This window comes from Scomber japonicus, chromosome 16 (assembly GCF_027409825.1).
Source record: "Scomber japonicus isolate fScoJap1 chromosome 16, fScoJap1.pri, whole genome shotgun sequence".
NCBI classification, from domain to species: Eukaryota; Metazoa; Chordata; class Actinopteri; order Scombriformes; family Scombridae; genus Scomber; species Scomber japonicus.
In genome coordinates this window covers 30,449,086-30,462,803 of record NC_070593.1, presented here as the reverse complement: position 1 = coordinate 30,462,803, position 13,718 = coordinate 30,449,086, and the positions used below count along the sequence as shown (strand labels likewise).

The 13,718-nt window shown below is 41.0% G+C and overlaps 1 protein-coding gene across 1 annotated transcript in view; it reads left to right on the top strand.

The window, feature by feature from the left end:
* Window positions 1–13,718, top strand: part of adck1 (aarF domain containing kinase 1) — an 89,420-nt gene that overhangs the window by 31,931 nt on the left and 43,771 nt on the right. The window contains exons 4-5 of the mRNA XM_053336308.1: window positions 6,722–6,925; window positions 7,558–7,716. Of these exons, the coding sequence (XP_053192283.1) occupies window positions 6,722–6,925; window positions 7,558–7,716 (363 nt within the window). The remainder of the gene's footprint in view (window positions 1–6,721; window positions 6,926–7,557; window positions 7,717–13,718) is intronic.

Sequence of the window (13,718 nt, the reverse complement as noted above, 5' to 3'; positions counted from 1 at the left end):
CTAATCGCTAATACTATTACGGCTGTGAGCAACCATATAAGTCGTGAGTGGTCTTGAATGGATCAGGGCAATATAAGCTTTCCAACAATGTACGGCATGAGTACATATGTTTAAGGGTTGGTGTTTAAAACATTCAGAAGAACGTGTGGCTACCTCCTAACATCCGTCCCGTCCCTTAGGAGGAACAGCGTGCGTTAAGAGGTTAAAGCTTTCCTTTTTGATATAGTTAGGCCCAACCCAGGCTCACCTTGGACCAGCCTCTATTTTCTGCTAAATGGTAAATAGACTGTACTTATATAGAGCTTTTCTAAGTTTTTGACCACTCAAAGTGCTTTTACACTACATGTCACATTCACCCATTCACACACAGATGCTATCACACAGGGTGCCAACCTGCTCATCAGGAGGAAACTAACCATTCACACACTGTTGGTGCAGACATGGGGAGCAATTTTGCCCAAGGACACATGAACATGTGGACTTGAGGAGCCTTGAATCAAACCACCATCCTTCCAATTGGTGGACGACTGCTCTACCTCCTGAGCCACAGCCGCCCCTTAGGTCTAGACTGCAGGGGGATTTCCTTCCTCCTTCACTCCCTTTCCATCTGTACTCATTCATATCCTATTAATACATATTACGCACTTGGCATCCTGCCCTTGGACCAACTCATAGTTTTCTTTATTTCCTTCCCATCATTTCTTAGTTCCCTCTCTCCTTACCATCCATTTTCCTTTCATTTCCCCACACCGCAATTGCTCTATCCATCTTTGTCCTTTGTCTTACTACATACCATCACACACACAAACGCATACACACACACATGCACACACACACACACACCTACAGCCTTTTATTTATTGTCCTTGCCAACTGTGTGAAGAGGATGAGTGTAGAGATACCCAGAGGCATTCTGCACTGAGCTCCTGTGTCTCTGTGTTGTACCACAAATTAACCCATGTGTCTAATTCGCTAACAGTATATTTGATTGGATGGCTCATGTGTGGAGACGGTGGGCGGTGGCCAGCATCAGCCTATCCCAAAGCAGATTTTTTCTCAGGCTGTCAGTGAGCACCATTGCCATGGTGATGTCATCCTCAAGCTGTGAGCCTGCCTCTGTCGGACAAAGCATACTGATTACTGGAAGAGAGGAGAGAGAGGAGTGATGATGAATCTGATGATTAGACTATGAGACATAGACAAACTGATGGCAGATTTTCATTATGATCAGGCCCCCAAATAGCTTTCAAACACATTCTGACAGAACTAGTACTGACATGACTAAAGATTATCTGGGAATGTGAAGGCAGAGGTTATAGTTCAGAATTGAAATCACTGATTTGTTGATTAGGCTGAGATCATTATAAACCAGTTGAAACATTAAGGACATAGTCAATGATAGAATATGCTTTTTTGTGGATTTCTGTTTTTTTTAACATATAGTATTTAACTAATCAGTACTCACACTTGTTTTATTTGTGTGACAGGATTGAGATTGAGACTACAAAGAAATGCCCTCAAAACTAATTTCTCTTTCTGTTAAAAACAAAATCAGTGAACTGAAAATGGCTGCCATGTCTGAACCAAACATCTTAGTTTCTGCCAGAGGAGGTTACATCTACCATTGAAACAGATAAGGAAGAATAAAATTGTGTAATCGTATATTTTCAGGAGCAATGTCAGTCCCTGAATGTCATCACAACACTGTGTCACATAGTAATAAAAGAAACAAAATGATAAGAATAATAATTGAAGCTGCATGCACTGATGAATGGCCCCTTGCATCTGTCACATATTGAAGGGAGCAGCAGCTGATACAAGAAAGAATTCATGAATATTAGACATTGTATGTAGAAAATATCTATTACTTACTGTGTCCACTCTGTGGCACTAGTGAACACAAACAATTATACTTTGTGTTGCTGTATATCATGTGCACAACACTGTAAATTTCAAGTTAATTGGATGTTTGTCACATAAGACTGACTAAATGTGGTCAGTAGATGGCACTCTGACCATGACTCAATGTTGGCATGTAGTTTTATTTTACCAAGAAATTTGAAGGATGCTTCCTGTTTCCTAGCAGATTCACCATTTTTACCTATCAAGACTGCAACTGAAGAACCTATTGGCACTAGGTGCAATACTTCAATAGTTCCAAGATGCTGTTTTTTCACTTGAATCTCCTGGCAAGTATATGACAAACATACACAAAATCACATAAGATCACGTGATGATTAGTGCCATAATCTGTTTCAATGTTATATACAATAAAGTACAATGATAATATAATTACATCATATCTTCACTTATCCCCATAGACTGTATGCTTATCCCCCAGTCCACATCTTCCTTGCATCATTTTCTATATAGATTTTCAGTTTTAATCTAAGCATATTTTCAGATACGTTATTTTGCCTCTTTTTTAGACTGCTTTGGTTTGACTATCTTTATTTTAACAATGAAGAAAGAGAATAATAAAAATAAAATTACCACCAGTGCTGAATTAATGATATATTAATTCATGTAAGTCAGTTTTTATTCATTTAATCAATCGATCAATCTTAATTTGTATAGCGCCAAATCACAACAAAGTCATCTCAAGGCACTTTACACATAGAGCAGGTTCTAAACCGAACTCTTCAGGTTTTAATTTAAAGAGACCCAACTTTCCCACATGAGCAGCACTTGACGACAGTGGCAAGAAAAAACTCCCTTTTAACAGGAACAAATAGGGAGGATATGAGAGAGAAGCACATTAAAAAATCAACATTGAAGCTAGTAGGTCTGGGACTGGAATCTGTCATCCAGACGTCTACAGGCCCAGATTACCTGTGAGACGAGAAAGCACAGACAACTCCGGGGAAGAAGTTTAGCTTATTGAATGCATTAATAGTACATGAATGTTAATGGATATAGATGGATGGATAGAGAGAGAGAGCGGGAGGAGGAGAGAGGAGCTCAGTGCATCATGGGAGTCCCCTGGCAGTATAAGCCTATAGCAGCATAAACTAGGAGCTGGTCCAGGACTGTAAGAACTATAAGCTTTATCAAAAAGGAAAGTTTTAAGCCTACTCTTAAATGTAGAGGGGTGTCTGCCCCCCCCCCCCCCCAACCCCATCTGGAAGATGGTTCCAAAGGAGAGGAGCCTGATAGCTGAAGGGTCTTCATCCCATTCTACTTTTAGAGGAATCATACTAGGAACCACAAGTAGACCTGCATGCTGGGAGCGCAGTGTTCTAGTAGGTTCATAAGGTACTATAAGCTCTTTGAGATATGATGGAGCCTGATCATTAAGAGCTTTGAAAGTGAGGAGAAAGTTCTATTCTATATTTTACAGGAAGCCAATGCAGCAAAGTTAGAATGGGAGTAATATGATCTCTCTTTCAAGTTTTTGTCAGTATGTGAGCAGCTGCATTCTGGACCAGCTGGAGAGTCTTGTTAGGGCAGCCTGAAAATAATGAATTACAATATTCATGTGTCTGATTTTTGTAATATTACGCAGATGAAAGAAGGCAGTCCTTGAAATATGTTTTATGTGGAAATTGAAGGACAAATCCTGATCAAATATAACTCCTAGGTTCCTTGCAGTGGTGTTGGAGGCCAGAGTAATGCCATCCAGAGTAGTTATGTCATTTGATAGTGAGTTTCTAAGGTGTTTAGGGCCAAGCACAATAACTTCAGTTTTTTCTAGTTTAATAACAGGAAGTTACAGGTAATCCAGGCCTTTATGTCCTTAATGCATGTTTGTAGTTTAGATAATTGGTTGGTTTCATTTGGATTTATTGATAGATATAATTGACTATCATCTGCATAACAATGGACATATATTGTTTCCGAATAATATTACCTAAAGGAAGCATATATAAGGAGAATAGTATTGTTGAGCTCTAAATCCAGATTGAAAATAATCAAATAAACTGTTACTATGTAGAAAGTTACCCAGCAGATTGGCAGCTGCTTTCTCAAGGATCTTGGAGAGAAAGGGAAGGTTAGACATAGATATAGAGGTTAGATATAGGCCTATTATGTTGTCCTCACTACAGTGTAGGAACTGCAGCTATACTACTAGCTAAACTCTTCCTTGCAAATGATGACTTGAGTCATAGTGAGCTTTAGATTAGACAGATTGATCATTGATCTAATAAGGAAGTGCTAACTGAGGGAAATACTTCCTTAAGCAGCCTAGTTGGAATCTAGTCTAAGAGACAGGTTGATAGTTTGGATTTAGAATGCATCAGTTAAAATGGAAGAAAAGAGGATAAGACTACTTCATGAATTTACTTCAATTTATAATCCAGGGTCATAATTGTGAAATTGAAGTCATAATTGTCTCTGTTGTCTTATAATTCTCACAGCTTTTATTTTTTATTCCATGCATTGTGAGATTTAATGAATGAAATTATGATTATATCACAGTTCTCAGAGGTTTTTTTCCCCATGTGGCACCAATGGAAGAAAAAAGGCATTATTTGTATTAATCATCCTGCATATATAATTATAGACTTGTCTTTAAATAGTTTTGTTTTAGTTTAAGAGCCATCTAAAGTAGGTTTTACCATGAAAGTGGGCTTAGGATGCAAAATGTAACCCAGAAATCTGATGTGTGCCTGTGCACTTCTTGTGTGATAAACCCCATTAATGATTAAACCAGTTATGTGTTAGTAAAAGCTTTTAGCTTTCCTACTTTCCTCCATACCGACATGAGTAGGTGGCTGTGATGGTGTTGTGATGGGTTTTTTTATAAAAGAGATTCTTGTGCATCTTTAAACAGGAAGACTCATCTGGTAATCTCTGGCGACTTGTTTCTGTCATTTCTTTGTCCCTATTGCCCAGACGGCACTCATGTCAAATGGCCCTATGGGAGCATGCCTGGTGTGTGTGTGTGTGTGTGTGTGTGTGTGTGTGTGTGTGTGTGTGTGTGTGTGTGTGTGTGTGTGTGTGTGTGTGTGTGTGTGTGTGTGTGTGTGTGTGTGTGTGTGTGTGTGTGTGTGTGTGTGTGTGTGTGGTGAGCGGGGGGGGGGGGTATTCATGGTGTCTATTGGTGGGGTTATGGAGGTTAAAGGGAGCTAATTTCACGCCTTTTTATTTGCACTGGTCTCAGGAGAGTAGCTCCTATAAGCATTATCACTTCCAGCTGGTTCAAATGGGACAGACAGGATGGGACCACCACAAGCACACACACACACACACACACACACACACACACACACACACACACACATACACATGCTACTGTGGTTATTGTTTGTTACATTTTGAATAATTTTGACTTATAAAGCATGAATATTTTTGTTTATCTACTAGAAATGTTTTCCTTGCTTCAGGCCCCTTTGTTCCAGCACAGTTAGATATATTTTAGACAATAGTGAGCTTCTGATTATATGGCAATATGACAACTGCAGACCATGCCTCATCAAAATCAGGTGACCTTATCAGTGCTTGTGGTCTACTGGACATTACAGTGTCAATTAGATGAATCTTCCTTATTGTTGAAACACAAGTGACAAGACATCAAGAAATCACTTTAAAATTACAGGAAACTTGATGTAGTATTGTATTTGTTTCATATGTAATGTGTTTGAGAAGTCACAGAAAATAAGAGACACACATGGCTACAGTGTTTCTGCTGCTCATTCATCCATTCACACTCACATACTGAAGGTGGCAGACTACAATGCAAGGTGCAGGCACAACCATTGGGAGCAAACTGAAGCTCAGTATCTTGCCCAAACACTGACATATGGACAGGAGGAGTCAGGTGCCCTGCTGTACCTCCTGAGCCACAACCACAACCGCCCCACATGGATTTATCACTGCAACATTTCAAAACAAAATCAATTTGTATCACAGAATTGATTTATTTTATTTTATTTATTTTTTGCCCTTGACTAATAGTTTGGTCAATGACGTTGCTCTAGCTTTGCTCCTGAAAATGTACAAAACCTTGGGAGTCATTTGTTTAGACATAGTAGGCTATGGATAACAAATGGATACAACATTTATATTGAAATTAAGACCTTGTGAATTTAGTTTAGCCTAATAAAATTGAAGCTCTGATATTTGTAAACTTTTTTTAAGACATTTGCAGAGTTTTCAAAACGATACTGAATGTGTAAAGCTTCTGCTTTTCTACTCTTTAATGTAATGTAAAGAGACCCAACATTCCCACATGCAGCAAGGAGAAACTCCCTTTTAACAGGGAGAAATCTCAAGCAGAACCGGACTCTAAGTGAGCGACCATCTGCCTCGGCCAGTTGGAGTTGAGGGGGAAAGAGGGTGGGGGGGGGGGGGGGTAAATTAGCACCAGAGAGACTAGCAATGAATAGGAGGGTTGTTTATCAGGTAATAAATTCATAATTTCTATTGCAAATCCGAGAAGGACCCTGAGGCCGAGCACAGAGCCCTGATGTTTGTGAGGTGAACTGTGTGTGTATGTCATTTCTCTTGTGAGAGGGCTCTCAGTGGGCATATTGCCATGAAATGTCCTAAGTGCATTCATGGAACCCTTGTGTAGAAGATATGTTGTTCCTTGAGGCCAGAAAGTCAACATTGCACATAAGATATCTCATATAGGAATACCATGATGTTTGCTTAATGCACTGATGCTTTCAAGGGAACAAACCATTTTGATATTTATTGACTCTCACTGTTTTCTACCAGTGCTTGAGACTGTTAATCATGTGTCTTCATAGGTTTTCCTCTGTTCCATCATCTTTAGGTGCATCAGCGTTCGGCTGAGCGTCTTCGAGATTTATGCTGTGCCAACCGGGGAACGTTCATCAAGGTGGGCCAGCACCTCGGTGCTCTGGACTATCTCCTACCAGAGGAGTATACATCCACACTGAAAGTGCTCCACAGCCAAGCTCCCCAGAGCAGTATGAAAGAGATCCAGGAGGTCATCAGAGAGGACCTCGGCAAGGAGGTAAACCCCAAAATACTAGAGCTCTGTCATCATGTAGTCAAGTGAACACCAAAGAATCTCTTTAAATCAGAAATTTTCAAACTATGTTTGTGTCAGAATTTAAAATGATTTGAGTCATAACTTACTTACCTCTGAGCACATCACCATGACACATATTTATACATTCAGTAAGATATCAGATAATCTCATCTGCATTGTGGAAAACCATAAATTCCCTAAATCAGCTTAGAAATCATTGAAATACAGCTCCTTATAATTCCAGATCTTACTTCTACTACTACACCAAAGTGTCCTGTGTGTGTGTGGGAGGGGGGGGGGGGGGGGTGAAATAAGTATATGTTAATGTATTTAGAATTCAGCATCCCTGTTTATTATCTGCTGTTATAGATGTCATTTTGCTGTTAATACACATTCAATACTTCCTACATATTTACCATGACATAACAATTGTACATCTCTGTCTGTAATATAGCTGGTCTCCTTCAGTGTACAGTGTCTGATTATAGCTTGTAAATGAGATGATCAGACTCATCACACTCCTTTCCTTCTCCCTTATCATTCTCTAACCCTGCTTTATCTTTTGCTTTGTCCTACTCTTTCCCTCTGTGCATCTCTCTCTCTCTCTCCTGCAGCTGACAGAGTTATTTGTCTCCTTTGAGGAGAAGCCTCAGGGTGCCGCCTCCTTAGCCCAGGTCCACAAGGCAATACTGCATGATGGGAGGACGGTGGCTGTCAAAGTCCAACACCCCAAAGTCCAGAGACAAAGCTCCAAGGACATAGTAGTGATGGAGGTGAGTCTACACTGACATGAAGGGAGGTCTGAGGCACAGAACTGAATGTTATGTACATAGTGGCCTCTAGAGATTGTACAGCTCCTGATTTTCTGAAGTCAATATTCATATTATAAATGTCAAGTGGATCTCGACACAAAAAAACAAGCACAGTTGAAGGCAATGTCATGTCAGCAGTCACAGCACAGAAACAAACACTGAATATCAGTGTGGTATATATCATCACAGCAACAGACTGCAACAATACAACAACACTCACTGCAATTCCTAACCTGTAAGCCTGATCTCTGTCAAAGCTCAGTCTAAGTTCTGTCTTACCATCCTGGTCCACATGTAAGAAGATAACAGGGTATCAGCGTTATTAGGATGGAGGCTTATCTTCTGTTGCATGATGGTATTTCCAGCCAGAGCCAGCTGATTGCTCAGACAGCCAAGTAACTTTTAGATCCCCTTAACAGGGAATCAGTCCTGGTTGTGGGCTCAACAGTGCAGCAGGTTCTCCATGGTGGGAATATGCAGTGTTAATAAGAATAAGAATAAGAATAATAAGAAGAATGAGAAGAAGAAGAAGAAGGAGAAGGAGAAGGAGAAGAAGAAGGAGGAGGAGAAGAATAAGAAGAAGAAATGTATTTGTATTGCTAACTAACTTTTCCAGCTAGTCCCACAAAGTACTTTCCAGTGCGGAGGCAACATAAAAGACAAAAGACAAAGTTGGATTATGTAAATGAATGCTAGTCAGACAAGAAGACAAATATATAAAGATGGCTTCTTTGGTTGTGTTTAAACTTACTTATCAACAGTGTACTTGGTTTGTACACCCTCTGCTTCACCGAGGATGGAAATGAGTTTACATAGTGGCACTTACTGTATCAGCAATCAGCAAGTACTGACAGGCAGCTTAAGGTTCACATCACTAGACCCCAATAAGAATCACAGCCTCCAAGCCAGATGCTTCAACACACACAGTAGTGCTGAGAATGTTGCGGTACTGGAACCAGCTGTTACACCAGCTCCCACTGTGATGCTCTCATGGTGACTTTTGCACACTTGATTTGATGACTTTTCCAAACACAAGAACTAAATGCACCGCTATTTTTTGCCTCACTTGAGCACAATGAGTGTGGCATTCCACTGAACCAGACAGTAGGTTTGGGGATCTTTGGGTCTTATGCCCAATTGTTCCTATCAATTCTTCAGGGCTCAGTTGGCCACTGCTGAATGGCAAAAGTGGTGACAACTCTGCTTACTAAGGAAGTGCTAAAGCAGCTTTGATTGCCTGGTGAATCCCAGGTCTTTGGGAAAAATGTTGCATAGTTCCATGGCTCCAAGTTCATGTTGCTGGATTTAGACAGTTTTTCCCATTCCATGATTATCTGAGACAAACTATTGGCAATATTGGCACCAGTATATCTCTCTGCTATCATAATGTAGATAACATTCATTCCACTTCTCCCCATGTACTGCAGCTAAAGCTCTAATATCTTTGTCAGTGACATTTAGCAGCAAACTCTCTTCTCTGTTACAGCAGAGTGTTAGGTGAAATGATTAATGGCTGTCTGCTGTATAGAAGATTTTGATCATTAGTCAGGTAGCATTAGTGGATGCCTTTTCAGATGTGTGTGCAAGGCACTTGAACTTCTGTTGTATCTGAAGACAAACATGTGCTGGCCCTATCTTTCCACACACTCCATGCATAGATGCTGGTTTGCTCTAATGAGGCGCCAGGATCCTCACCTGCTGTTGGCTGCCAGGTCATTAGTGTCATAATCATGTGATCAGTGACTAGCAGTCAATACTTTATTGGCATGTCAACAGAGTTGATTAGGATTTGTCTTAGTAAGCTACAGACATAAATAAGCAATTAAAACCACTCAATACATTAAAGGGAAAGTTTAAGATGAATAAAAATAACATCCAGCAGATTAATTGTTTGCTACGTGAGACGGGGTCCTAAAAATTATGAGGCCATTTTTTTGTAGTGTAGCCTTATACACTTGGACTAGGGGGGGGGGGATTTTGGATGCAGTACGTACCGCTCTGTCTAACTGTCTCCTGTTCTTTAGCTGATAGCTTGCCATACCAAACAGTTATTGTATAGGTGAAAATGCTCTCCACTGCTGATCTATAGAATTGCACCATGTCATTCACCCAAATGGCATATTTCCTCAGTTACCTCAGGAAGAAAAGTCTCTGATGTTTGTATGTTTTAATGTTTCTGTTTTATGTAAAGCACATTGAATTGCCATTGTGTATGAAATGCGCTATATAAATAAAACTGCCTTGCCTTGCCTTGCCTTACCAAGCTGAACACTGAAGCCACGAACTGCTGGTGTACCTCTGGGTGATCAATGGGAAGACATCCAGAAAGCTGCCAGTTTGTGGCCTTTCCTGAGGGAGCCAAGGTACTCTTGGAACAACTGGAGGAGGCAAGTACAAGATACATCATCCAGGAGCGTTATGAAGGAGCCCTGGGACACTTCGTCATGGAAAATGGAGATGCTCTTGAGGGCTTCATCCAGATGGTTAACCTCTGCTCTATGGTTGACTTGCAGCCAAGGCAGAAATCCCTTCCAGGCAAGCCTCATCATCGCCTCATACACAATCTTATGTAGCCTGACAGCACGGATGTATTTGCGGCCTTCCATCACAGCGGTGATGGATCCTTCTGCATCCTGAAACCTCTTCCCCATAATTGATAGGAAGTTGCATATGGTATGGAAGGTCCCCATTCTCAGCTTCCAAATTATTTCTACAGCTTTGGCATAGAGTGCTTGGTCAAAGATACAGACAATCTCCTTCAGTCCCAGGGTCTCCATTATGTTCAGAGTTTGGGTCAGGACTTCAATGACGGTTGACATTTCAGTAGCTGGGGCATTAATTGTTGGCAAGTAACTTACGGTGTCCTGCACCACATATATGTTGCTGCGGATGAGGATGTTGAATCCAGTCCAACTGCTAATGGTTTGATCTTCTGGGTTTGACATCTGAGTGAGCAGCCAGATCAGGTTCTTGACCCTGGCATTCTGGACTTGTTTGTGTGCATCCACATTTAGGCTGACAGTGGCTGAGGACCCCACTCTCTTACCAGCATTGTACATGGGGGGTGATGCTAGTGCCGGGGGGAGATCCTCCTTTTCTTGGACTTTTCAATCGTTGTCTTTTCCACTTGTGACATTGGTCCAATGATTCTGGGCTGCACAGCAATGCTGTTAACTCGATGTGATGTGCCCTCTCCACTGGTTGTCTCCTGAAAGCGGTCTATGTTATCCCAGGCTAGAGTAGTGAAGACTTCCTGGTAGATGTTGCTTGGCAGTGCCACACCCATCTGGGATCGCTCAAGCTTTTGAAGGCACAGTGCAGTGTCAATTTCCTCAACCTGCGTGTATGAAACACCATGGCCCAGTCTATTCAGGATACGAATCAGTTCTGTGTTTCCAGTCAGAGACTTGACTGCAAATGGCAGTATGATATGCTTTGGTGGTTTAGTCTTTCCACCAGTGACTGCAAATACAAGATTACTGCCAAAGGAGTTGGCGAGTCGTTCAACTCTTTCAGGTGGTTGAGGACAGGCAGGCTCCCCTGTAAGCAAGGTTCGCAGAAAGATTGTGATGGACTGTGGTTTGATGTCCTTGTCCTGCTCCACATCAGGTGGCCATAGTTGGTTGGTCTCATTCTGTTTTATATCATTCCTCGGAAGTAAAGCAGCTTTGGCAACCAGTTCGACTGACTCAGCTCTCATAGCATCCAACTCAGTCTGGAGAGCATATGTTCTCTTCACAAGTTCACTCTTGGAGAGATTGTCAGCGTACAGTAGAAGTTTTCCATTGTCATCAGGACAAATATGGATAGATTCTGCCAGTTCTTTCTCTAGATTGTGACAAAGATTGTTCATGGAAGATCTGGTGACTTTGCTGGCGCCATGAGATAACATTAATTCTTCAAATCGCTTCCTGACATTTGCCATGGGCACTATATCATGGCTAGGGAGAAGTTGTGTCCTGATATACAAAAGAAGTTCCTGAAGAGCCTGTTTTTCTGCAGTTTTGTACAGATCAGCAGCATCTTGTTCAGCATCAACCAGTCCACTGCTTGTAGCTGACTCCTCACGGGTGTATGCATGATAACATGATCTATGGTAGTGCCCTTCTGCTGCAACAAGCTCCATGCTGGTGATCGCCAACAGTCTCTCATCAAGCTTCTTGATAGCTGAATCTCGTATCTTACTGTCTGCTCGCAACTCACAGCACTTTATCAAGTCCTCATGGGTCTTCTGACCTTTGATGTACTTGCTGGCTTTGTCACAGAATATAAATTTCTCCTCAAGAACCCTTGAGCTGGTTGATGTAGCCCGTGCTGCTCTGGCTGAACTCCCTTCAGCTTGCACCTTTGGGACCTGAGCATCTAACAGTTTCTTCATGTTGAAGACACTCCTGCATTTTCTGTGATACAACACCTGGGGCCACTCCCCTTCTGGTGTTCTTCTGGCTAGGTCCATGAGGCCTACATGATTTCTGATCTGTGCCACCTTGACCAATGTCTTCCAGGAGTCCAGATCTCTGGGTGACGCCAGCTTGGAGGTGTCATTAGTACAGTGGATGGCACATTCCTCCAGATTTTTGGTCAGATTCTCGCTGATTTCGGTACAGATAATTATCTGCAAAATTATCAGGCAAAACATACATAAGTCAGATAATGACATTTTTTGCAGATTACTAGAGTTTATTATAGTTTGTCAACATTGACTTGATTCTGCTCATAATCAGTCTGCTTGCCCCCTGAGTTGATTTGAAACAATAACAAATGTTGATTTTTGAGTTTTGTTGTGATTACAATAGTAGTGATGTCGGTTATATTATTTTGTTAAGTCAGTAGCAGAGCTATAATGTTAATGTCATCTTTACTCACTACATCTTAGACTTCTTAACCTTGGATGTGTATATAAACCATTAAAAATGTTACCTGTATACTATGATTCACAAAAGTCCTCTGCTACTTCCTGCTAACAGCAGTATTAAAGCCGATTTTCCCCCTTTGCTCGGTCATGCACCCAGAGGAATTGGCGCCAACTAGTGGTGCAAACAAATATTATCTGCAGGGCCTTTCTGCAACTGCAAAGGTGATCTAAATCATCAATAGTGAATATGTAAATTATAGTTATGAAATGCGCAACATCGGAGAATGGCCAATATTGGTGTATGGCATTTTGATGGTCAAAATAGTGAATGCATGATAAATATTGTTAAGCTACTCTTCTGCAAAGGTTGTCATACCAATTAATAATCTGGACATATATAGGAATAATAAAATAGCAACAAGAATTTGCCCACCCTTTCGATTGTGATTGGTGGTCTGGCTCATGGACTATATACAGTTACTTCTATATAAATATACTGTTTTTTACATAAGTACATTATTATGAAAATCTAGTTGTTCTACATCAGTGTCCTATACATTGATACACTGAGGTCTCTAACCTGCAACCTGCTCTTTAAAGCATAGTGGAACTTTCTGTTGGTCAAATGATCAATTAAAACCTCAGTTGAAACAGGAGAGAGTTGTAGTAGTGGATGATATCAGACTGGGGCTAGTGGCCTTACTGCTGTTTTGCTTGCACAGTAGGTTACTTCATCCTCCCTGATAAAAATGTGTTCTATCCTTTGCAATTCTTTCTTTAAGCCAACGTGATGAAATCGCTTAGTGCCACAACTAATGACTCTGTGGGAGTTTTCAATCTCCTTAATGTAGGCTGATAGCTGCTTAGAGGCAGCCATAGCCCCTGCTTCCGGAGGAATGTATACAGCAATCAGCATCAAATATGTAAATTCCCTGGAGACAAAGAATGCATGTGATAGTAAGTGTTTCATGTTGGGGAGAGCATGACTGTGACATAGTTTTAATGGTGGTACTCCACCTTTAGTTAGTATAGAAGCAGAAACCTCTTCCTCATTGTTTCAGTGACTCTGCCTGTTGTAAGGTGAAGACCTTCTATTGCAACACTGAGT